The sequence below is a fragment of the Solanum lycopersicum genome, chromosome 10 (assembly GCF_036512215.1).
Source record: "Solanum lycopersicum chromosome 10, SLM_r2.1".
NCBI classification, from domain to species: Eukaryota; Viridiplantae; Streptophyta; class Magnoliopsida; order Solanales; family Solanaceae; genus Solanum; species Solanum lycopersicum.
In genome coordinates, this window is record NC_090809.1 from 61,712,831 (window position 1) to 61,737,374 (window position 24,544).

General features: G+C 34.4%; 4 protein-coding genes across 5 annotated transcripts; 2 read left to right on the forward strand and 2 right to left on the reverse strand.

Annotated features, from left to right (window-relative positions):
- Positions 1-1,364: 1,364 nt before the first annotated feature.
- ER69 (5-methyltetrahydropteroyltriglutamate--homocysteine methyltransferase) lies at positions 1,365-6,232 on the forward strand. Of its 2 annotated transcripts, XM_069289681.1 has the most exons (12): positions 1,365-1,525; positions 1,651-1,692; positions 2,681-3,034; positions 3,130-3,217; positions 3,441-3,568; positions 3,636-4,027; positions 4,124-4,287; positions 4,395-4,475; positions 4,565-4,731; positions 4,809-4,914; positions 5,034-5,284; positions 5,390-6,230. In XM_069289681.1, exons 3-12 carry the CDS (start codon positions 2,685-2,687, stop codon positions 5,958-5,960), a joined length of 2,298 nt encoding a protein of 765 aa, XP_069145782.1. In that variant the 5' UTR covers positions 1,365-1,525; positions 1,651-1,692; positions 2,681-2,684; the 3' UTR covers positions 5,961-6,230.
- A 297-nt stretch (positions 6,233-6,529) lies between these two features.
- On the forward strand, positions 6,530-8,682 carry LOC101264477 (blue copper protein-like). The gene is made up of 3 exons (XM_069290391.1): positions 6,530-6,828; positions 7,128-7,460; positions 8,221-8,682. The coding sequence occupies exons 1-3, from the start codon at positions 6,663-6,665 to the stop codon at positions 8,589-8,591; spliced, it is 870 nt and encodes a 289-aa protein (XP_069146492.1). The 5' UTR covers positions 6,530-6,662; the 3' UTR covers positions 8,592-8,682.
- A 444-nt stretch (positions 8,683-9,126) lies between these two features.
- Positions 9,127-14,527, reverse strand: LOC101264386 (V-type proton ATPase subunit d2). Its single transcript, XM_010313895.4, has 10 exons — positions 14,164-14,527; positions 12,610-12,730; positions 11,392-11,499; positions 11,212-11,314; positions 10,733-10,813; positions 10,550-10,635; positions 10,388-10,447; positions 10,260-10,308; positions 9,736-9,870; positions 9,127-9,588 (listed from the first exon to the last, which is right to left on the reverse strand). Exons 1-10 carry the CDS (start codon positions 14,342-14,344, stop codon positions 9,457-9,459), a joined length of 1,056 nt encoding a protein of 351 aa, XP_010312197.1. The 5' UTR covers positions 14,345-14,527; the 3' UTR covers positions 9,127-9,456.
- A 1,195-nt stretch (positions 14,528-15,722) lies between these two features.
- LOC101264686 (uncharacterized) lies at positions 15,723-22,464 on the reverse strand. Its single transcript, XM_004249328.5, has 10 exons — positions 22,198-22,464; positions 20,915-21,138; positions 20,699-20,807; positions 18,896-19,235; positions 18,285-18,354; positions 18,090-18,157; positions 17,844-17,959; positions 17,657-17,763; positions 16,795-16,931; positions 15,723-16,239 (listed from the first exon to the last, which is right to left on the reverse strand). The coding sequence occupies exons 1-10, from the start codon at positions 22,276-22,278 to the stop codon at positions 15,995-15,997; spliced, it is 1,497 nt and encodes a 498-aa protein (XP_004249376.2). The 5' UTR covers positions 22,279-22,464; the 3' UTR covers positions 15,723-15,994.
- Positions 22,465-24,544: the final 2,080 nt, after the last annotated feature.

The following is a 24,544-nucleotide window of genomic DNA, read 5'->3' on the forward strand; positions in this document are numbered from 1 at the left end:
GATCATAACTATTTACCTAATTATTATGCACATCTGCCTAACTATTTAATTCTGTTTTACTTTAAAAATATTAAATAAGTTTGTTAAGCAATCTTTTAATTCTAATTTTTCATCTGAAATATCGAAACAAATCAATAAATTATTTCACTAACTTGTAATATTAGTTACAAGAAATTTACAAACTGAGAGGGAAATTATTACGAAGGAACATAATACATGCACTATATTATTTGTAACTTAATGTTCATTCTAAATAGAATTTTAATATATTTTAAATTTAATATTAAAAAAATATTTCTTAAATTCTATGTTAATAAAAAAGATAAAATTGATGGAATGATTTTGTGTACTAATTATTTATCTGAATCTGTGTGGAAAAAAACATACAACTTCTTCTGCCACCTTAACTCATCTTCAACACTTCGCCAAATAAAATAGTCCATTTCTTTTAATTTTTTATTCGTTATTCGTATTAATACTCGATTATATTTTAATTTATGAATTATAAAATTCATTATTTCAAAACTACACTTTTACATAAATTTTTTTGATAAATTTAAAATCTTCGATTAAAAAATAATTGCATCTCATATTTAATATTTTAATAATCCACCTCATTTTTTCAACAACTCCCGGGGTTGGTACAAGCCTTGTTTCTCGTCAGGTATAAGTCTACCACTTTCATAAATTTTACAATAAATAATTAAAATAATGCAATTTTTTTTAATTATAAAAATGAGTTATAAAATTAACAACAATATATATATATATATATATAATATAATCTATAAAAATTTACAAATAAAATTTGAAAAGAATAAAATAATATATAGATCTATCATTTAACATATAATTAATTATCACCCTTAATAAATAGCCTCAATTTCAGTGATGATGAATGCACTTTCAATAAAGAGTATTTAACTTTTTTTAAAGCAAAAAAGTATTTTCGATCTAAATTAATCAGATCTAAAATCAATACAAACAAGGAATAAAAAAAATAGAAATATATATCTCAACTTTGGAACAATATTAAAAATGAAATATATCTATCAAAAAGAGACGAACCTAATAACCCAGACATGAATTTAGTCTAGTTCAATAAATTTTGATAAGTTCAACATACAAAATAGTCTCATCTGACCTAAAATAACTGTATCATATCGGTTAATCATCTTACCTCAATTAATGTTTTCTTATATTATCTTTACAATTAGTTTTATTCGAAAGTAAATGAAAACGATTAACTAATATAAAACGAGTAAAAAGTTGAAATAAAAATTTAAAAAAAATCGATAAAGTTGAAATTTTGATTTCGCTATTGGGTAACCAAACTATAGGTTAAAAAATAAATCAAGTTGTATAGAGTAGATCTACCACAAAAAGCTACCAACTTTAACATTTTTTTCTATATAAACTCAGTCATCTTCCGCTTCAAACTCGCGTCCTTCTGTTCTCTTCTTCTTCAATTTCATCACACAAGAACCAGTCTTCACCGGTTCTATACTTTTTTTTTCTCCTAAAGGTACGGTTTGCCATTGCTAACCAATCTCATTTCTAGTATTTCAGTCACCAATTTCATCATTTGCAAATTGGGTGCTTTTACTACTTCTTTTATCACTCAAAATTCTGTGATCTTTTTTTTGTTAGTTTTACTCAGGTGTTGCTTGATTTGCATTTTTACTACTATTGGTATGAAACCCATGTCGATTTAGTGTTCATTGTTCAATCCCAATTATGGTTTAGTTTGGTTAGGGGTGTGTTGTTCATGTTTCATTGATGCTCTGTTTTTTTTTTTTTTGGTATCTGGGTATGCATTGGAATTGAGGTTTAGATCTGTGATATGGGGTTTTTGTTTCTGGGTATGCATTGGAATTGAGTTTTAGATCTGGAATATGGAGTTGCAGATCTGTAATGAGGTGTTTAGGGTTTGATTAGATCTGATTTAGCGGGGTTGTGATCCAATTTGTATGGAGTAATGTATATCAGATCTGATGCTTTTGAGCTTATATGACTGATAAATGAGTGTGTTATTCAATCAAGTGATGATTTTAGTTTGGAATTTTGTAATTTGGCTCTGTTTAAGTTCTGATTCACTGTTTGTTTGTTGTACTGAGAAACGACAAGCTATGTTTTTTTGTAATTGTGTACTTTTTAAGTGTATGTTTAGTACAATGTGTCAAAATGCTCAACTACCTACTATAAATTAAAAAGAATCAATCTTGTTGAAGGTTTTTAAGTATCTACATCAACCACCTTGATCTTGAACCTATATTGCTCGGACTCTTTAAAAATGTTGTCGGTGTTTGGATCGTTCAAAAATGCGTTATCTTTTGGTGGATGTGATGAGTTATCATTGATGATTGTAAGAGTCGGAGCAACATAGTTTCAAACCTTAGATATTACTAGTAATCAGTGATAATTTGAAGAGGCGGAACAACATAGTTTGGGGTTAGCTGTATGAATCTTTTAGATCTTACGAGTAATCAAGGATATCTTTAGGAGTTGGAACAACGTAGTTTCGAGCTGATTGGGGTCAGGGGTATGAATCCTTTATATCTATTGTGTTCTATTTATGTCTATTTGGTGGAATGTCTGTTCAAAGTGTTTGGATCAAGATAAGTTTGGTTTATAATTAGTGATGGATTTTGTGCCTGATTGTGTGTTTTGTATGAATCAGAAAAATGGCATCTCATGTTGTTGGATATCCCCGTATGGGCCCAAAGAGAGAGCTGAAATTCGCTCTTGAGTCTTTCTGGGATGGAAAGAGCAGTGCTGAGGATTTGAAGAAGGTCTCTGCAGACCTCAGGTCATCCATCTGGAAGCAGATGTGTGATACTGGCATTAAGTACATCCCCAGCAACACATTCTCTTACTATGATCAGGTGCTCGACACAACCGCAATGCTTGGTGCTGTCCCATCTAGGTACAACTGGACCGGTGGTGAGATTGAGTTCGCTACTTACTTCTCCATGGCCAGAGGAAATGCCTCCGTCCCTGCTATGGAGATGACCAAGTGGTTCGACACCAACTAGTAAGTGACACATCAATTACGTCTACCAACCTTTTTACTAGGCGTGATTATCTTGTTTGTGTACTAATTTTATGTGAATTCTTTGTTTGATCCAGCCACTTCATCGTCCCTGAGTTGGGACCTGATGTTAACTTTTCATATGCTTCCCACAAGGCAGTAAATGAGTACAAAGAGGCCAAGGCGGTATGTGTCTTTTGCTATATATTCTTTTCAGTTTTATTATACATGAATGGTATTTGGACTATTTGAATGAAATGTAATGATTGTGATCTTTCATCATCATGACATAGATCTTATTGGTAGATCATTGCACCAATTGCACTATATAGTTAAATCTTGTTGGTCTTATGCATGAATTAGAATGTTAGATAATTGATTATTGATCTTGATATTCTTACTCATGCAGCAAGGAGTAGACACTGTTCCAGTTCTTGTTGGTCCAGTTTCATACTTGTTGCTATCCAAGCCTGCTAAGGGTGTTGACAAATCTTTCCCACTTTTGTCACTTCTGGACAAAATCCTTCCAATTTACAAGTAAGTATCCCCCCCTCAGTATGCTATATCCGAATGGGCAAACTCTAACATAAAATTGTGAATACAGGGAAGTTATCGCTGAGTTGAAGGCAGCTGGTGCTTCTTGGATCCAGTTAGATGAGCCCACACTTGTGTTGGATCTAGAGTCTCACAAATTGGAAGCATTCACCAAGGCCTATGCTGATCTCGAGTCATCTCTATCTGGCCTTAATGTTCTCGTTGAGACCTACTTTGCTGATGTTCCCGCCGAGGCATTCAAAACCCTCACTGCTTTGAAGGGAGTTACTGCCTTTGGCTTTGACTTGGTCCGTGGAACTCAGACCCTTGAGTTAATCAAGAGTAGCTTCCCTTCAGGCAAGTACTTGTTTGCAGGAGTGGTTGACGGAAGGAACATCTGGGCAAATGATCTTGCTGCATCTCTTGCTCTCCTGCAAACTCTTGAGGGAGTTGTAGGAAAAGGTAATGCATTTTCCTACCTCATCACTTGATAGTTGGTAGTGATCCTGTTGGTGATTTATCACCGAAGATGATTCCTTATCATATTCAATTTTGCAGACAAGCTTGTTGCCTCTACATCTTGCTCCCTACTCCACACTGCTGTTGATCTGATCAACGAGACAAAACTTGACGATGAAATCAAGTCATGGTTGGCATTTGCTGCCCAGAAGGTTGTTGAAGTGAATGCTTTGGCCAAGGCATTGTCTGGTGCCAAGGATGAGGTATATAGTTTGTTCTTAACTATAAGTCTTTGAAAAATGATTTTTTTTTAACTATAACGGTTGACAGAGTTTTTGTATATCGTCTAAATGTGTTTGTTGTCTTTCAGGCATTTTTCTCTGCTAATGCTGCTGCTCAAGCTTCCAGGAAGTCCTCCCCAAGAGTGACCAATGAAGCTGTTCAAAAGGCTGTAAGTGTTGAACTGAATGACGTTGTCTTTTAATTAATGACTTGTAATTATATTGTACTTACTACCTTTTGCTCTTCTCGATGTCTCAGTCTGCTGCTCTTCAAGGATCTGACCACCGCCGTGCTACAAATGTTAGTGCTAGACTTGATGCCCAACAAAAGAAGCTTAACCTACCAATCCTGCCCACAACCACCATTGGATCCTTCCCCCAGACAGTGGAGCTCAGGAGAGTTCGTCGTGAATACAAGGCCAAGAAGTAAGTGTTATCCTTGTTTTCTGCTTGTTATTGTTGGTGTTGTTGAATATCTTTTCTCATAATTCATTTTTTAACAGGATCTCTGAGGAGGAGTATGTTAAGGCCATCACCGAGGAAATCAAGAAGGTTGTTGATCTCCAGGAGGAACTTGACATTGATGTCTTGGTTCACGGAGAGCCTGAGGTAGGGCAGTTACCTGCTTACCTCTACTTCCATACATGTTTGCGTTTTTTGTATCCTTATGCACACACTTGCATGCAAAATTATGGTTTAGTAAGTCTCAATGCTTTTGATGTATGCAGAGGAACGATATGGTTGAGTACTTCGGAGAGCAGCTCTCTGGTTTTGCTTTCACTGCCAATGGATGGGTTCAATCTTATGGATCTCGATGTGTGAAGCCACCAATCATCTATGGTGATGTGAGCCGCCCTAAGCCAATGACTGTCTTCTGGTCCTCAAAAGCTCAAGAGATGACCAAGAGGCCAATGAAGGGAATGCTTACTGGCCCTGTCACCATTCTCAACTGGTCTTTTGTCAGAAATGACCAACCTAGGTATCTTTTGCACCCTACTCCTAATTTGATGTTTAAACGGTCTCTGTTCATGTGTAATGAACTCGACGCTAACTCGACACTAACCACCATTATTGCTTTTTCCAGGTTTGAGACCTGCTACCAGATTGCTTTGGCCATTAAGGATGAAGTGGAGGATTTGGAGAAGGCCGGTATCACTGTCATCCAAATTGACGAAGCTGCATTGAGAGAGGGATTGCCTCTTAGGAAGGCTGAGCACGCTTTCTACTTGAACTGGGCCGTTCACTCTTTCAGAATCACCAATGTCGGTATCCAGGACACCACACAGATCCACACTCACATGTGCTACTCCAACTTCAACGACATTATCCACTCCATCATCGACATGGATGCTGATGTGATCACCATTGAGAACTCACGTTCTGATGAGAAGCTTCTCTCAGTTTTCAGGGAGGGAGTTAAATACGGAGCTGGTATCGGCCCTGGTGTGTACGACATCCACTCTCCAAGAATACCATCAACCGAAGAGATTGCCGACAGAGTTAACAAGATGCTTGCAGTCCTTGACACCAACATCTTGTGGGTGAACCCCGACTGTGGTCTCAAGACTCGCAAGTACACCGAGGTGAAGCCAGCCCTACAAAACATGGTGTCTGCAGCCAAGACCATCCGCACTCAGCTCGCCAGCGCCAAGTGAGTCTAATATGTCACTGGAGGATTCTTGAATCATATATGGTGGTCATTGAAATGAGATACTTTTTCTGTTGATTTTAATAATTTGTATTGCTGATGAAATATTATTGTGTAGATTAGTCTGCCCTCTGGGCCATTTCCTGATTTTTTTTCTTTTATGTTTTGGAGCTTTTTTCTTTTGATTGTTTTCGGATTTTTCCTTGTTACTATACCAGCAAGCGGATACATGTATTTTGGAGATGAAATCAAAGAAATATTAGTCCGTTTATGCTCACACACTCTTTTGCATTTTTTCTATCTTTTTACTCGTCGTCTTAAATTATCTATCGTGTTTCTTTCGTATACGTCTCTTAAAGTGAAATAATGAATGGGTGAGCTGAAACTTATAGAATTATACATTAATCTTACATTGATACATATTAAGCAGGTGAATGTGTATTTTATCAAGATCGAAGCTTCTGGTTAAGACGAAAGGATTCCTAACTTTACGTAAATCAAATACATAGTTATTATCATCTTTGAAATTTACGAGAATATTAATGGAATATTTCGACTTTGTTAAATTTAGTGGGGTTCACGTACTTAGAATTCAATGAAATCAATTTGTCATTCTCAATAAATTTTGTTGCTATAAATAGCCACACCAAATTTTTCTTATTTCTTCAACACATCCAAAAAGTTTTTATTTAAAGAAAATATTTTTTCCATGGCTTCAAAAATTATTTTTTGTTTTATGATTGGGTTTTTAGGATTTTTGCCAGAAATTACAAAGGCAACTGAGTATTGGGTAGGTGGTGAAAAGGGCTGGACCCTTGATGTTGATTATCAAGCTTGGGCCAAGGACAAAACTTTCAAAGTTGGAGACACATTAGGTATAATAAATTGCACACATAGCCACTTTCAACCCTCCCACCTAGATAATTGAAAAATAGTTATCGTCATGAAATTTAAAACTCCGGGATATTATTAACCATTAGAATATCAAATTCCACGATAATGACTATTTTTCGGTTACAATGATGAAAAGTGGCTAGCCTACGCAATTACTCTTGATATATAATGAATTTAAGTTACTGTAGTTTCTTATATTATCAGCTATTATTTTGAGTGACGATTATTATAGGCCTTAAAACTATTTTTGAATCTTTTTTTTTATTCTTTGTAATTGTAGTTTTCAAGTACAACAAAGATAATCACAATGTGTTCAAAGTGAACCAAACATCTTTTCAAAATTGCATAGTTCCTCCACCAAGTCAAGGTTTAACTTCTGGCCATGATGTTATTACATTGGCTAGCCCTGGTAAACATTGGTACATTTGTGGTTTTCCAACACATTGTTCTGATCATAGCCAAAAACTTGTCATCACCGTCGAAGCCGGAGCTCCGGCACCGGCACCGCTACCGGCAACGGAGTATTGGGTTGGAGGTGATAAAGGATGGACCATTGATGTTGATTATCAAGCTTGGGCCAAGGGCAAAAATTTCAAGGTTGGAGACACATTAGGTATGTATTATAATATAGAAAAAGTAAACAATTAATTTGATAGACTATTTATATAAAAATCCCCCCTCTTTAATAACCATTTGGTGTTTGAAAATCATTAGCCGATTAATCTGAATTTATATCGTGTATGACCTTTAAAGAAAAGAAGCAACTCGAATTTGTTGGTTCTTACTCCCTCTGTCCCACGTTAGATGGACACTTTCTATTTTACATAGTAATATTATGGAAAACTTACATAAATATTACTATAATAAAAAAATATTTACCATTTAAAGCAATAACATATTTTTTTTCACTTGATCACTTTTAATTCATTTATAATATAAGTTTAATACATATTACAAAGAACAATTTATTATTCACGTATAATATAAGTTTTAACGATGGATAATACATTTATCACACATTTAATACACTTATAATACAATATGACAATCTTTTTACCAAACAAACATAATATATTTAAAAAACAATTATAATTCAAATATATTGCATACATGATTCACTTTTAACACATATTACAGATTTATCACAATATTGCTGTAAATGATAATAAACAAAAGGTATCTCTAAAATCAGTAATTATTTTTTAAAATGTATTAATTCATGTAATTTTTCCTAATATTTTGCTCCCTCTATCCCATATCAAATAATATGATTTTTTAATAACCGTGTAAAATAGAAAATGCCTTTTCTCAATTAGTTTACTTATAATAAGGAATTATTACTTGAAAACTATTTTTTCTATCTTCTCTTGTAGTTTTTAAATATACCAAAGGGCATCACAATGTGTTCAAAGTGAACCAAACATCTTTCAAAGACTGCATAATCCCTTCAAGTGGAGGATTAACTTCTGGTCATGATGTGATCACATTAGCCACTCCTGGTAAAAAATGGTACATTTGTGGTTTTCCATCACATTGCTCTGACCATAACCAAAAGCTGGTCATCACCGTCGAAGGTGAAGCTCCGGCACCGGCAACTCCCATCCCTGCACCGGCAACTCCTGTTCCGACACCGGGACCGGCTACTAAGGATGATTCAAACAGTTCATACAGGGTTACTATATCTGCATACAAGATCTTTGTTGGAGGTGTGATTTTGATTTGGACAATTCTAACATTAGTTTGATCCAAATAGAGTTTTACATTTGTGTTAAGAACATAGAGCTTTGCCTACTTCAAGAGAATAAATGAATAATTGGTTTATATTGGGGAAAGAATTTATGCAAGTGTAATTGGAATAATAACAACTCTTGATTTCATCTCTTTTTCTTCATTTGGTTTTCTATATGTATTTATACTTAATTGGTACATGGAAAGAGCAGAAAAGGAAAGATTCAAAATATTGCTATCTATAATTATAGACAAGGTTCAAATAAAGCACACAACACAAAAAGATTCTTACTAAGAAAGTGGGAAAAGGACGAATCGAAGGGATAGTCAAGAGTTGGCAAAAACATACCTAGTATAATCTCAAAAGTGAGATCTGGAGAGGGTCGTATAGTGTCAATAGTCTTGAGTTGCACTAAACAAAGAAATAGATCATCTCGAAAGGACATATCAACACCAACATGAAGTCTAGTGATTCTACTTGACAAGTTCAAGCTCAATGAGTTACCAAACAATGAAATCAGGCATTCAGGTATATTATGATAGCAGCGAACTCAATAAATAGCGATACATTGATACACATCAATCCAAGTATCGTTCCAGATAACAATTATACCAACATACATTGACTTATTAGGAAAAGTTGCAAACGAACTGGGTAATATCCGTGTACAACTGTAACCATTGTCCTATGACTTAGGGAAGACATAGGAGATATGGCTAGTTCCACAGAGAATGGCCTCACAATTACTGCAACCCCCCTCCTACAGGGGTAGGGTCTGGCCTTCTTAACCAAAAAACTCAATAGTTATCAACAAATGGTCGTGAAAATCAAATTTACAGACAAGTATGGAGAGCACATGATCTCAAATATGGCTAAATTACTAAAATATGAAAACAACGCTGTCATGGACTCTGGTTTTTTGGTTCTGAGAGACACATTCAGAAATCCACATTAGGTTCCTTATCTCCTGCTCTCTCAGCCTTATATATGAGAAAAATACACCATAGTGGAACTGCAGTCAAAAGAAAAGAGTATCAATAAGGAAGCAGACGGATTGAAAGGTTTTTCTGCTGCATATCTCTGGGGGACTCTTTTTATGAGGTTTTTGGAGTGGGAAAATTTTGAAGATTAACACTAAAGATTGCTCAAATGAACAAACCTGTTGTTCAAAAGATAAGCAAAGGCGTTTCACTTCCTCTTCATAGAAAGCCTTGTCGAGCATCTGGCTCTCCCCATATGACAACTTAGAAAATATGGATTGATAAGGGGGGTACTTTTCCATGACACCGCGGACCTACAGCAAGAAGAGAAGGACAATTAGAAGACAACAGTCCATGTAAGGAGGATAGAAAACAAAAGAATTTTAATTTTAATTTGTCATTAACTCATCATAAATTTAAGTGGTCATAACAAAAGTATTGATTTGCTTGTATCCTTTAATCTACAAACAAATTGTCTTATCTTCCTCTTATTCATCCTCTCCCTTCAAATAGTATTAAACCCACCAGGCACTATATGATGCTTCACCACTTTTTTTAAAGGGCGAGAACTGCATGCAATGTAGTACCTAACCACAATAAGAATCTCCCTATCTAGCTAACTATTTATTTAACTAGGGAAAGAATATTCCATGTGCGTAAAAGCTGCAACAAGAAAAATAAACAAGAGTTGGTCATACAATACCTGATCTATATCTTCACATATGGCAAGTTCCTCATGACCGTATGGGTAACTATTTAGCATAGATAGTGTCAGAAAGAGAGGTAATGTAACATATGAAGAACATGAATGATTGAGCTACATGAACTTACAGTAATCCAAAATTAGAGTACAACTTCCTGCGGTCATCACGTGTTAGCTCAGTGCCAATGCTGCAAATGAAAATATTTGAGTTAATAATAGAAGCATTATTACAAGGTAAATAATAAACTTTATCCAGCAGGATTACGGGAAATCCCAAAAGAGTGGCATGCCTGTTTATAGTAATATTAACAGCTCTTCTGTCGGCCTCAAAAGAAAGCAAATCAGACATGATTTCTGCAGTTGCACCGCCTAATTTCTGTAAATAATCATATTAGACAAGTGAAATGAGTGCTAAACTTCATTAAAATGTAGAGCAGGAAAAATATGATAGATAATTTTAAAACAAATAGTACCTGGCAAAATCTGTAGAAATCTTCAAGGTATGCCTTGTACAGTGTGTTTCTCATAATCTCAATGTTCATGTCATCCAAGTCCTGCTCAAAAGTAAGAACATAAATAAAACAAAAACATTGATAAATGGAAGAAACAGACTGATAAAGCAACTGATGCATGGATTAAGATATTCCCTTATCAACAACCAGACCTACTTGGAGTATACAAAAGTAAGATAAGTATCATCCTCAAACTGCAAGAAATCTTGAAAGAATACTAGGCTTTGGTAAAAGGTGGGAAAGAGGATCCTGGTTAATTACTTATGAAGTGCAAGAGCCTACAATCATTTACTTATTAATTTCTTCAGAGGGACAGCAAACATGGAAAAGGTCGATGCTCAAGAAAATACAGGAATAAGGTAACATTTTTGGGGGAAACAGAACATGTAGTTACTGATTATCTATCAAAGTTTTGAAGTAAAGGGTGAAGCATTTGATACCTCCGAAGTAATGCACTCAGAAAAGTATGGAGCCAAGGGTGTGTCAACAAGCACCAGCCTGTATAATTCCCTCATATTCTGGGCAACTGCCAAAGAAGCAATGCTGCAGAATAAATTAGAATAGTCAATACATGCTTTCATTTAGCTCTCATAATCCAATGCAAGCATTTGGAATAATACCTGTCAAACATGCCCAAAGGATGGCATTTCTCCAACAGTTCTTGGACATCTCTCTCATGCAAAGTTCCGGTGACAATTAGGACAACATTGTCAATCATGTGGCCATACCTAAACCATATGATTAAACACCAAAACTCAGATTTGATTATGCAGCAGAAGTGGGTAATAGTGTAATACACTAAGCTAGTTGCACATAATGCCATTTAAGGATCTATACTGACCAGTTATTATGCAAATTTTCTTACAATACTAAATGCTTAGCATCAGAATAATAAGGATAATATGACCACCCTACATTTGGCCATGCATACACTCATTCAGGAGGTGAAAAATCCTTTTCTTTGTTTTTACACTATTGCAAGTACATGTTGCCAAAAGAGAAAGCTCAGAATGTTACATTTGATTAAGACTTTAATTTATTACTCCCTCTGTCCCAATTTATGTGATTCACTTTGACTGGCACAATGTTTAAGAAAGAAAAAGAAGACTTTTGAAACTTCTGGTCTAAAACAAGTCATAGTTATAATCATCTCATTAAAGGTAAAATGGAAAGTGTAAAGAAATCATTTTATTTCTTAATAAAGAAAGGTATCATTCTTTTGGAATAGACTAAAAAGGAAAGCATAACACAAAAATTGGAACAGAGGGAGTATAAATGGATACATTGTTGTTGTTGTTTTTGATGAAGTAAAGGATTTCATTAAAGAGCACCAGGGTGAGGCGAAAGAAAAAAGTGTAAAAGAAAGAGAGTTAGTTTCTTTACATGAGTACTAAGCTATTATCAATCAAAGAGCTTACAAAATCCAAAAAGCTGTCAATGCTATTACAAGGAGACAAAATGTTCCAACTAAACAGATTGACTAGGGATCTAGCTTTTAGAGTATGGACACATTGTTATTCAGATATGAGGTTTCGTAGAGGTGAAACTTCCGAATCTAGAACAGGATGATTTTTTTCGGGGACAAGTGTAGAAAAAAATGTACATTTACATGAATGACTCTCAAGTTCCTCTCTTCCAATGAGCAAATATCTAAAGAACATTTAAACTCAGCGAGGACACTAAGGATTATGTTCCCTTTTGTTGTATGGGGCCATCATGGGTGATGCTAAGAATGGCGAGACTGTTCAACTATCTACAGAGGTTAGCTAGTGGTGTAGATGTTAAGAAACTTAAAGACACAAATCCTTTTCGTATCTTGTGTTAGCTGGAATATTTACCTGATGTATTCCAGAAAGGTTGACAAGGGCTCTGTGGCTTGGCAGAGCATGTGGTTGAACTCATCTACAAGTTTGACAGTACATTTCTCCACAATCGTAGTAGTGTGTAAAGGGGAAGGCTCTGCAAAAGTATAATAAGGAAAAAAAAACTAGAATAAGGAAGAATCTGACAGTGATCTGTATTAAGCATTGCAGAAGAAAGATGTATTTTCAAGAATTGCAAAAACATTGTTTAAGCAGCATTTTAATATATGCTGCCAGCAAATTCGGGAATCCAGACATTCTGAAAACAGAACCACCTTGAGGAATGATATTAGGATATTGGCTACCATTACAACAACAACATACCAGTGTAATTCCCACAAGTGGGGTCTGGGGAGGGTAGACTGGTAGAGTGTACTCAGACCTTACCCCTACCCTGGAGGTAGAGAGGCTGCTTCCGATAGACCCTCGGCTCAAGGAAAAAAAAAGGGTCTAATAAAGATTTAACATGAGTGAACAAGTCATGGCAAAATCTGTTAGAGAGCATGTCAAAGCATGCTGAAAACAGAAACACTACAACAACAAAACAATACGAAAATTGAAGTGCAAGAACAAACTACCTCACTACCATTCACTTACAAATCTGAGTCAACTTTAAATAATCAATTTGATACAAATACAAGAAAATGCCTAATCTATCACGATGCTTCAATTGATTTATAATCATAGGCAACAAAATTTGAAATAAGGACTATTACATAAGAGTTAAACATATCTCAAGCTAATCCTGAACCCAAAAAAACAAACTACCTCAGTAACTTGTACTTACAAATCAGAGTAAACTTCAACATAATCCAATCAATATAAAATACGACAAAAATGCATAATCTATCAGGAGGTTTCAATATTCATGATCATAAGCAACGAAATCACGAAATAAGGATGAGAAACTTGCAATTTTGAAAATACGGACTGTACTTAGTTGCAGGGAGCAGCATCTTAACATGTTATCGCTTTCCATTAAACTAGCTATAATACACAACGAATACTACATAAAACTTAAAAGAGTTAAACTGATCCCAAGCTAATCCTGAACCTACATAAACATCACTCAGCGCGGGACCTCCTGTGTGAGGTCAGGTGATGGTCAACAACTCAGACCGGAAATGTTGAAACTACCTCACTACCTTTTTTACTTACAAATCTGAGTCAAACTTCAAAATAATCCAATCGATACGAAATACAATAAAATGCCCAATATAAACAAACTACCTCACTACCTTTTCACTAACAAATCCAAGTCAAACCTCAAAACAATCCAATCCATACAAATACAGCAAAAAAAAAGTGCCTAATCTATAATGAGCCTTTAATTGATTTAATTTTTTTTGAGAAAGTTAACATATCCTTTAATTGATTTATGATCCTAACTGATCTCAAGCTAATGACGAATCTACAGAAACAAACTACCTCTACACTAATACATCTGAGTCAAACTTCAAAATAATCCAATCAATACAACAAAAATGCCTAATCTATCAGGGATTTCCGATCAGAGGTAACGAAACTTACCATTTTGGAGATAAGGACCGTATTCAGTAGCGGACAGATGCATCTTGATGTCATCTAGAGTTTCGCACTGGCATAGATTGTTGTAGTCTGCAGCGGTGAGAAGACCAGATCGGTGACCTCTAACGATGGCTTCCAAATAGCCACTGTGAATGTTGAAGGTAAGCGCTTCGAATCCGTACATGGTTGATATAGAATCCTCCACAGATACAGATCTGAAGCGGAATTTGGAGAAATTTTTTTTTTCTAATCTTAGAGAGAAGAAGGTGAATTGAATTTTGTGGGTATAGTGAGTTGGGGTAAACGAACAAATGAACAAAGGCAGATCAATCAAGTTCTAGAGAGAAATTGACAAGAATGGTCCTTTATCTTTGGTAGTAGTTACAATCTACTTCTTTAATTATTAACTAAGCAACTTTGGTCCCTTAAGTTTACGAAGTGGGCACTTTTTAATATCTTCGAGTATTTAGTGGATTCTGATTGATAAATTCAATCGGAACTAGAGAATTTTTCAATCAAAAATTTGAATCTCAAAAGTTATTGTATACTTTTGAAATAAACCAAAAATAGTATAAAATACGAAATACATACTTCCAAATGTGAGTTCCCATTGAATAGTATTTTTTTGGGAAAAAAGTCAAAAATATATTCGAATTTTGATCGAAATTGTACAAACTTTGGGAAGGACCTTTCATCCCGTGTACTATTTAATAGTGTATTTTAAAGGTAAATATGTGTTCACATGAGCATAAAAAATACTGCATAATGATAAATAGTGACGTGTACACGTGGGCACATATATACCTTTAACACTATTAAATAGCTTAGGGGTAAAAGATCTTCCATAAAGTTTAGTATCGTAACAACAATTTTGACCAATGTTAAAGTATTTTTCAGACTTATTTTCGTATTTTTTTATTTTCACAGTTCGGATTGAATTTTAATTTTATAATCAAAGATCGGTAAATATCTAATGAAAACTAAAATTGCTCACTTTTTGTCAAACTTAAAGGACCAAAACTACTCAAGTGATACTTAAGGGACTATATTAAACTTATTGCTAAAGATAAGGGACCATTTGTGTCCTTTTCTACAATTTCTAGCTTATTTTAACGTGTTCCGTTGACAAAATGACATGTAATGTTTTTCTTTTTGTGTGATTTTTTTTTTCAAATTTAATCATCTGGTATTGTAAATGGTAAAAGAAAGTCTCGTACTCAAATCATTACAACAAAACTATACTACAATTTCATGTTTATGTCATAAATTGAGGTGAAAAAATGTATTAGTTAACTACATAATTCAATGATAAGGTGTATATATAAAAGAAGACATATATGTCTATCACAAACTCGAATAAAATTCTTACGTCCTTAACCATGGGAGGGCATAACAAGGAGGGAAAATCAAACTCTTACCAATAGTGTGGAAATTTTGATAGTCAACAAACTCAGCTACTAAGATTTTCCGTTTCGATATCTCAATGAATGAAAAAAGTAGTTTTAAATTGAGAAGTTCATGACAATTTGAGTAAATGCAAAAAAAAAAAACACTCACCAAACTACCAATACAAAGATGGAGCTGTTCATCTATTAAATATATGACTACCAAAACAAAAGAATGTGGAAGAAAATATCCCAAAATTGTCAAAAAGAAATTTATAGGTAGTAAGATCATCAAAACTATATATACACATAATGACTGAAGAAACAAAATAGCCATTTGAGACCAAAAGGCATAAATAGCTGCTGATGTTACAAATCTTTTAGAGTGGCTTTGTATGTCTGCTGCATCTTCCACAAATTCATCTTAATGTGTATAGTGGTTCCAATTGCTAACTTTTTTGTACAGTTTCATTCTTGTATCCTGATGCCCTCCCACTTTTACCAATCAAAAACGGCTCGGAGAAATTGTTTTCAGGATGAATGTCAAGGCCATGATATGACCTAGTCGCGAAGTACTCTGCACCAGATTTAGCTGTTCCGGGCATTAGAGTTTGTGAGTCTTTGTCACGAACACGCAAAGCCTTCTCTGTGATGTTCACTAAAGCAGAAACTCCATCTTCAACTTCTTCAACCTCTGAAGAAGAGAAGACATATTTAAAACTTTAATAAGAAGAATGCCTTCAAGTAATGATTTTCTTCTTAAAAAAAAGGCACCATACAGTCAGAAGTAATCACGGGCACACGACAAGATCAATAGAAATCAAAAAACGAAATAGATCTTTGCTTTTTCTGAAAGCCCTCACCCGAATACAAGTATTGGAAACACAGCTATGGAATAAGCAAGAATTGAATTTGCAGGATCAAAAAGACTCTACTTACTCGGGTGAATAGACAAAGAGAGAATGTCCAAGACCCTAAAATATCATGAAAACTACAGTATCTTAAAACTAACCTAATTTATGAACTTTAAAGGACCATCAATAAACTTATGTTGTAATTAATTACTTATCTCATAACATTCATAATCAAAATCACACTTATCAAAAGCAAATGAAAAATGGACAGAACTCATTGAAGAAGTGATAGTTGACAGTTTTCATATCTGGACAGAAGCTATGCATGCACAGTTCTAAGGTAGATTTATATTCATCTTGAACCCCAAAAAATAAATGAAAACAAAACAATGCACCTTGCTGTTCAACATCTTCCACGTATCCGCCCTGAATGAAAGAAAACCGAGCTTCTGACTGGTTTTTCGCTTCCATGGGGGAAGAAGTAATCAAATCCCGAAATTCTGTCACATAAGCCCCAGTCCATTCGCTTCCTCTGTTAAAAATTGATTAAACAGTTTTAAAAGGTTGCTTGCTTTGTTAATCGCCAGCTTGTCTGAATAAATGTGACTATTAATGATATATTTCATGATTTTTCCAATTTATTGAAGCACGTTATTTAACCAGATGCATTTTTCCAAATGTAACCACAATAGAGGCTGGCATGCACTTGTAAAGAAGAAACTTCAATTCTTTCCTCATTACTCTGCATTGACTATCTTTAATAATATCACTTGGATGGCTTTTGGAAATCATTATATGACAGAATTACGAATTGAAAGTAGTAACAATTCAAAGGATCCTAATGAATAAATATTAAAGGTGAAAATGTCATATTAGTTTAGGCTGAAGTTCCTTTTTTACATTCCCCTCCCCCTCCGGCTTACTCAAAACTCCCAGCCACTTAGTTAGAAGTCAAGAGCTATCAGCACTAAGAGCAACCCTATCTTGTCAGCTTATACTAAAGAGCTTATAAAACCTTCATATCTTAGAAGGATATGGCCGCATGAACTGTCACTGCCTATTCAATTCCTACTTTTGTCCAATATCAAGAAGCTACATAACCCAGCTACTCCATCAAACGTAATGGAATGAGCTTCCAGAAGTGGTGGAAGAAAGCTAACAAGATAATTATCTTTTATATGCGTAGGACTAACAGAAGACTAAATCATTACAAAAATGTGAGTGGGCCAAACATTAAAAAGGAGTTCGAAATACTACCTGCCGAAAGCAATCATTGCTTCAAAAGGAGTAATAACTGGAGCTAAGAACTCTTTACTATCCAATAGAGCAGTTTGTGCACAAGAAACATAAACGAAGATATCGCACTGCAAAAATACAAAAGAGTTTCAGCAAACCCATAAATGACGAGACTACCACTGAACATCATGCAACTTTGGTGATTTACCTCAGGGAAGTTGGCAAGCTTTGCAGGGTTAGGTCTCCCCATAACAAAAGTATAGGCTTTCTTGCCAGCTCGTGTAATCAAGTCTTTCATTTGATGAATCATGTGGAGGTAACCAGCTGCACCAGCAATAGAAAAATAAAAGCCTTAATCTACCTATTGCAAAGGAGTAAAACATATGAATCATGCAACTTCCAAATTGCACCAGATCAGAACCTACAAAGTCCAAATATTTATACTAGAAAGTACCTACTCCAAGTGTTCCTACCAAGATCCCTATGATGCTAGCATCCTTTGCTTTCTCAATAAGGAAATACCTGCAGAGACATCATTAGTTCGGGAACCACGAAATAATGTTAAAAGCATGCATACCTAGAAAGAGAGAGCTAACCTAATCTGTCAGTTGTAACAAAGGGAATGATACAAAAAAGTTGCACATAATACCTACGCTTAAGAATCCTTTTCTGCTGAGAAAACTCGTTCACCAACTTATCTTCAGTAGCATCATATCTGACTGGGAATAACTCAGAAAACATAGACACAACAATCAGTAACATCGAAAAGACAGAACTAGAATAAAATTTATCAGCAAAAGATAGAACTGTCTACATAGAAATCCTACTGAAAAAACGAATTTTCTTATAGAAGAGACAATAATTCCTTTATTCCATTTCTTTTAGAAGAATTGAAAGAGAGAACTTTTAGCAACATAAAAAGTTAGTAATTTCATCTTCAAACATTATTAATGACTAGGAGAACCATTTGGATTAAGAATATGAACAGAGAGAACTGACAAAAAGTTTAAAACACCTCTTAACAGACCAGCAAAGGAAAAAAAATGATAATCTTATCTTGATGAGATTGGGATGTAGAAAGAGATATGAAAATAGATAGTAATAGATGGAGGATTTTTGCAGTCTTAGAACACTAAGTGAGAAGATTTCCAGCAAGGAGAAACAGAGGCAAGTCTAATACATCTGAAACATGGCCTTCAAAGCCAAACAATTAAGAGGCAAAGACTGACAACTTTACATACAAGAAAGTAAAACCCACACCTATTTCACAAGCATTGTATGTCATTAGTATATTTGCAAAGGCTGGGTCATCTGAACCAACATAGAAAATCAAGTAGTCCTCAATCCTGTGTCCCACTGGTAACGACCACGTCAACCCTCCAACACAATATATTGCATCATTCACCTCAATAGAACAGCCATTTGCACATTGACCATCACTTAGTTCTGGTTGCTCATTCATCGAGCTAAAAGTCTCTGGTGGAGTTATGATTGGAGAAATAATATCAGCATAATGAACTTCCAGCTCGGAGCATACTTGAGCGCCCACTGATGCTTTAATTTCTGTGATTGTATGTGTATATTCAAGTCCATAAAGAACCTGCAGTCATTAGCAGAAACACTTTTAAGACAATTTTATTGTAGAATTTAGATACCAATTTTTTTGGTGTCCTTAACATGTCTGATAGAGAATTTGAAAATTCTGACAGCTCTTATTGCTGTATGATTAATCAAAAATCCTGATGGTAAAAAACCCCAAGCTTTATGAATCATATATCGAAGTAAAACACAAGTAATGCAACATGATGAATTCTACCTTTAAAATAGACCTAAACATTGATAAAATTAGCATCATTGCAGCATCCTATTAAAAATCAAGAAAATTATCAAGGATATTGCATAGAACATTCTTTATGATTATGCTATTGACAAGAAAATCATTAAGAGTATGCTACAGATCATTCTTAAAGATTATGTAATAAATATAATCAGAATTCCAAGAATTAGGAACTTTTCAGGTAAGTTTTCAAGGGTTAGTTCAATTTGTCTTGATAAAGGTAAGTATTTTTTTCACAAAAACAATACAAATGAGTACTCATATCTGTACAAGTACATTGTATTTGCATCTGTTTCCTTTTACTGTACGGAGTCTAAAAAGTCCAAAAGATTATCAAGGTGATCTTCAGATTGCACCAAAATTCAAAAGATTGTAAACATCTAAATTTTATAGAGTGGATTCAAAAGCCATTTTCCCAAAATATCCTCAAAATATCTGGAGTTCCTCTTCTTCCAAATTGTCCATAATATGCAATGGGGAAAAGTTCTCCGCAATGCCTAGAGCTTTATCCTCTTATTTTTCCAGCCACTACTGGCCTATCCAGGATACAAGGTATAGCCCAATTGACCCCCAAAGAAGTTACTGGATAAAATCCACAACTACCAGAATACTTGATAATGCAGTAATAGATGCCCAGAATCTTCCACTGCTATTTCACATAGGTAACATCTGCTGCAAATACTGATTCCCATTTTCTCGAGATATGTCTGTGGCTGTACTAAACATGTCAGGTGAAGCATACAACCTTTAAAGGTGCTTAACTGCTCCACATTGCTTTGCGTGGTCACTGGTCACCCCTAAAGATGAATGAGCTCCATTGATCACTGTTGTAACAGGATTTAACCGTAAAGATCCAGTATTTTCTTGCTTTCCTGCATAACCTATCACTCAGGGGTGGACCTACTCCTTCAAACTTGCCAATCAGTTGCACTATACTGTCGATTTCCCAATTACGGCATCCTAAAAACTCAAATTAACCACTTAACTAAACCAAATTGATATAAAACCAACAATCACTGACCAAACACTAATAGCTCATTACAAGCTTTTAGTTTGAGTCCAAAAAGTGTACCAATTTTTACCAAAACAACAAAAGACAGAAAAAAAATTCAAGCTAGTATTGCACTAGACAAGATAAGCTTATTTCAACTTCCCAATGATAAACTTATGCAGAACAGCAGAAGCAAACAATAGAATAGGAAGTAGCAGTTAATCATAATTCATACCAAAATAGGTTTGCCAGTTTTTATGGTATACTTGCATAGTGTTTGAGCACATAGTGGCACATTTAGAGAAGCTTTTCCAAGGACAAGAAATGCGGGAAGAGTTGATGTCCTACAGCAGAAATAGTCAGATCCAAACACTAACATTGTCAACTGTTCCGAAAGAATCCCAAAAGAAGTTATAAAGTGGGATAAAAATCATAAACATGCGATACTCACGGACTGAAGCAAGTATGACCATAATGGATAACGCAGTCCGCATTGGCATGAGATGCTCCAACTTCATCGACACAGCAATTTCCATACATGGTATCCGCCATTACATACAGCTTAACATCCTTTGCATCTCCATTCCTTCCAGCATGTAACTGACTGAACGAGCGAAGTTTTTCATGTAGAGCAGCAACTATCCTCGTGGAATCTTTCAACAAATTATCTGGGAACTAACAGTTTAAACAAAGCATATCATGTTACATTCAAACACCGGTGATCATCCATAACTAGCACCTTTACCAAGCAACTCTACTACACCTCGAACGATATGGAAAAGAAAAAGAAACAGAAAGAAAAAGAAAAAACTTTTGTTCTCTACAGTCATATTTTGTTCTTTTTGAAGACATTATATATGAAAAGAACTTTGAATCTATGAACAAGTTGATATAAACAAGTAAAATTTGAGCTGTGTATCAAATATCTCCGCAAAGAAGTCATGATTAAACTAGCAATGATACGGAGAATCCCTCACATTGTAGAAGCAGGTCTGAATAATTATTAGAAAAGATGATTTCACCCCTTCTTCTTTCATATCACTGAGTGGTTAAATATGCGGACAGTAATCTCATTTTTATTTGGTCACATCTGAAATTGACCCCTGTTACATAAAGAGTTTTTTGTCTCAACTCCTATTCGTGCTACATGCTTTGATTGCAAACATACATGAACCATACATAGCCTCTCACCAACATTACAGTCAAAAATGGTACCATCTTAAATTCTTTCACTAAAACGTCGTATGCTAGAGAACCAACAGCAACAACTACACCTCAATCCAAAACAAGTTAGGGTCCGTTATATAAATCCTCACTTCATTTAAGCTCATTTATAACCTCATAATACGAAATAAAAATAAAAACAAATATATATCTATATGCTATAAAACCACTGGTGCCAAAACATCCACACACCAAATCACTACTACGGTTTGTGTTTTTTCAAGCTTTTTTTCTCCCACAACAGTCCAAGCTTATAACCAAACAATTTGCTAAATAACATATCTTTTTGCAAAATGTGAAGCTAAGAACACTAAAATAATGCACAAACTAAAAGACAAATATTATGAAATTGATCGAGTACTAACAACATCAACTTTATGTTATTCGGCTTAACTGGAAATAATACATAATAGTATTAGTAGGGTTTTGTATGGGTTTATGGAGACAAATTCAATTTTTTTTATTTCTAACAAACAAAAAACAATAAAATTGAAGAAACAAAATGTTTACCTGAAGAGCAACTCGTCGGAAACCTCTCGCCGATATGAATCCGGCGACACGATCAATCTCATAAGTCGACTCCAAATCCATTGAGAAGCTAAAAACTGGAGAGGAAAAAATAAATTTCAGTAATTAACAGTCAAAATCCTAAATTTGCAGTACCAAATTCCACACAGAAAAGAATTTAAAGCTCGAGCTATCAACAGAGGTGAAAAGAGCTCGAAGAAGCCATTGAAGGGTTATGAAGAAAAATAACAAAAATGGTCCATTTTGTTTGAGGGTAAGTTCAAAATAATCCTTTAAGTATTACATTTAACAGTTTAGATACATTAACTTTGTCCAAATTAACATTTTTAGTCATCATCGAGTACTTACTAAAATACATTAGGTTAGATTTGACGGAAATAATAACAATAATGATAATAGTGATAAATCAAATAAAAAAATGTATCATCAAAAATTAGATACAAAAATATACTTGACACTTAAAAATAATGTAAAAACAACGCTTTATTACTTATACCGAACTCAAAAATATTGAATCAATACATACTTCAAATAATAATTGAAATTTGTCATCAAACATAGGCCTTTTTTATAATTTTTATATACATTTTCTTGTAAATGTCGTATCTAAAATTTTGTATAAAATTTTTATAATTTATTACTCAATATTACTTATCAAAATCGTACTGTAAATATCAAATAATTTCTTGTTTCAAAAATTAAAAGAAATTGTGAATTATTTTTTACAAGTATATAATTCTTTTCGATGTTAGTTACTCAATTACTTTGATCGATCATTTTTGAGATAACAAACCATACACTATTTCTACTATTAATTCATTAATTATGTAATGAATTAATCAATGAAAATTGTAGGGATGTTCATTGGTTGCTTTGGTGTGTTTCAAAAGATTTTGAATCGATAATTTTAAATTTAATTTTTTCTAAATACTATAACAAATCCAAACGGGCACTTAGTGGTTACTGGTTAGCGCTATGAAACTAGGGAAACTTTCACATATATCCACTTAAAAATAATTAATTACTCTTCATAGCTATAGTTTAATAATTACAATTTGTAGCTACATGTTATACCGAGGAGAGAGGCGAGCAAGACTAGGAGAGAGGTGAGAGAGAGGGGAAAAGAGTGGGAGAAAGGTTGAATTGTATATGTAAATTGGTTAAATAATTGTATATTATATATATGTATTTGCTATATTGCAAGAGAGTTTGGGAGAGGGAGGAGAGAGGCGAGCGAGATTGGGAGAGGGAGGAGAGAGGCGAGCGATATTAGGAGAGGGAGGAAAGAGGTGAGCAACAGAGAGCAGAGAGTGGGAGAGAGGTGAATTGTATACGTATATAACTGTACATTATACATATACATTTGTATATAGGGCAAGCGAGATTGGGAGAGGGAGGAGAGAGGCGAGCGAGATTAGGAGAGGGAGGGTAGAGAGTGTGAGAGAGGTGAATTGTATATGTATATAGGTTAAATAATTGTATATTATACATATATATTTGTATATTATGGCGAATTATACATATGTAAACATGACTAATTATACAAATTCGAAGTCAGCCCACATAATTAATGTATAATATTAGTCGCGAGTGATAATCATAGCAAACTATAGCTATGATGAGTAATTTAATAGTATAAGTTCGTTTTGTTGCGTAATTTTCCCATTAAACTATAGATGAAGGAATTGGGCCAAAAATGAGAAGTGAATGTGAGTTTTTATGTAAACGGCTTTTGTTGAGTTTTCATTTGTATAAGCTAGGCCCATTGTGCAACTTTTATTAGTTGGAATTTGGACCATTTAATTGCACGATTTATCGTTCAAATAGGGTAACAATATAAAGGGCTGATCAAACTCATCCGTAGCCCTTAAAGTTGACAGTAATTTTCACTTAGACACTTTAAATAGGCTTTATCCATTTTAGACACCTCATGTGAGACTTTATTGTGTCATTTTGACACTTTTTTCACTAGCACATGTTGACTTCAAATGCGTGTTAAACAAGCGTGTCTACATGAATTAGATGCTTAATTTATGTAATGTCAACTCACTAAAATTGTTTTACCTACCCTCTCCTCTTAGTCTTATTTGGATTCATACCCAATTCATTCATTTTCTTTACTATGTTCAAAAATAGCATCGAACAAGATTATCACGATATATAATATATATATATCCTTTTCATATACGATAAAAATATTTGTTCATAGCAATTCTTTCGACAAATATATGGGTCCACAACATAACCAATCGAGTATATATTGGCCTGTTTATTTATGAAACAATCATGGAATAATGATCACAACTTGTGTAATTTAGCGTTTGTCAAT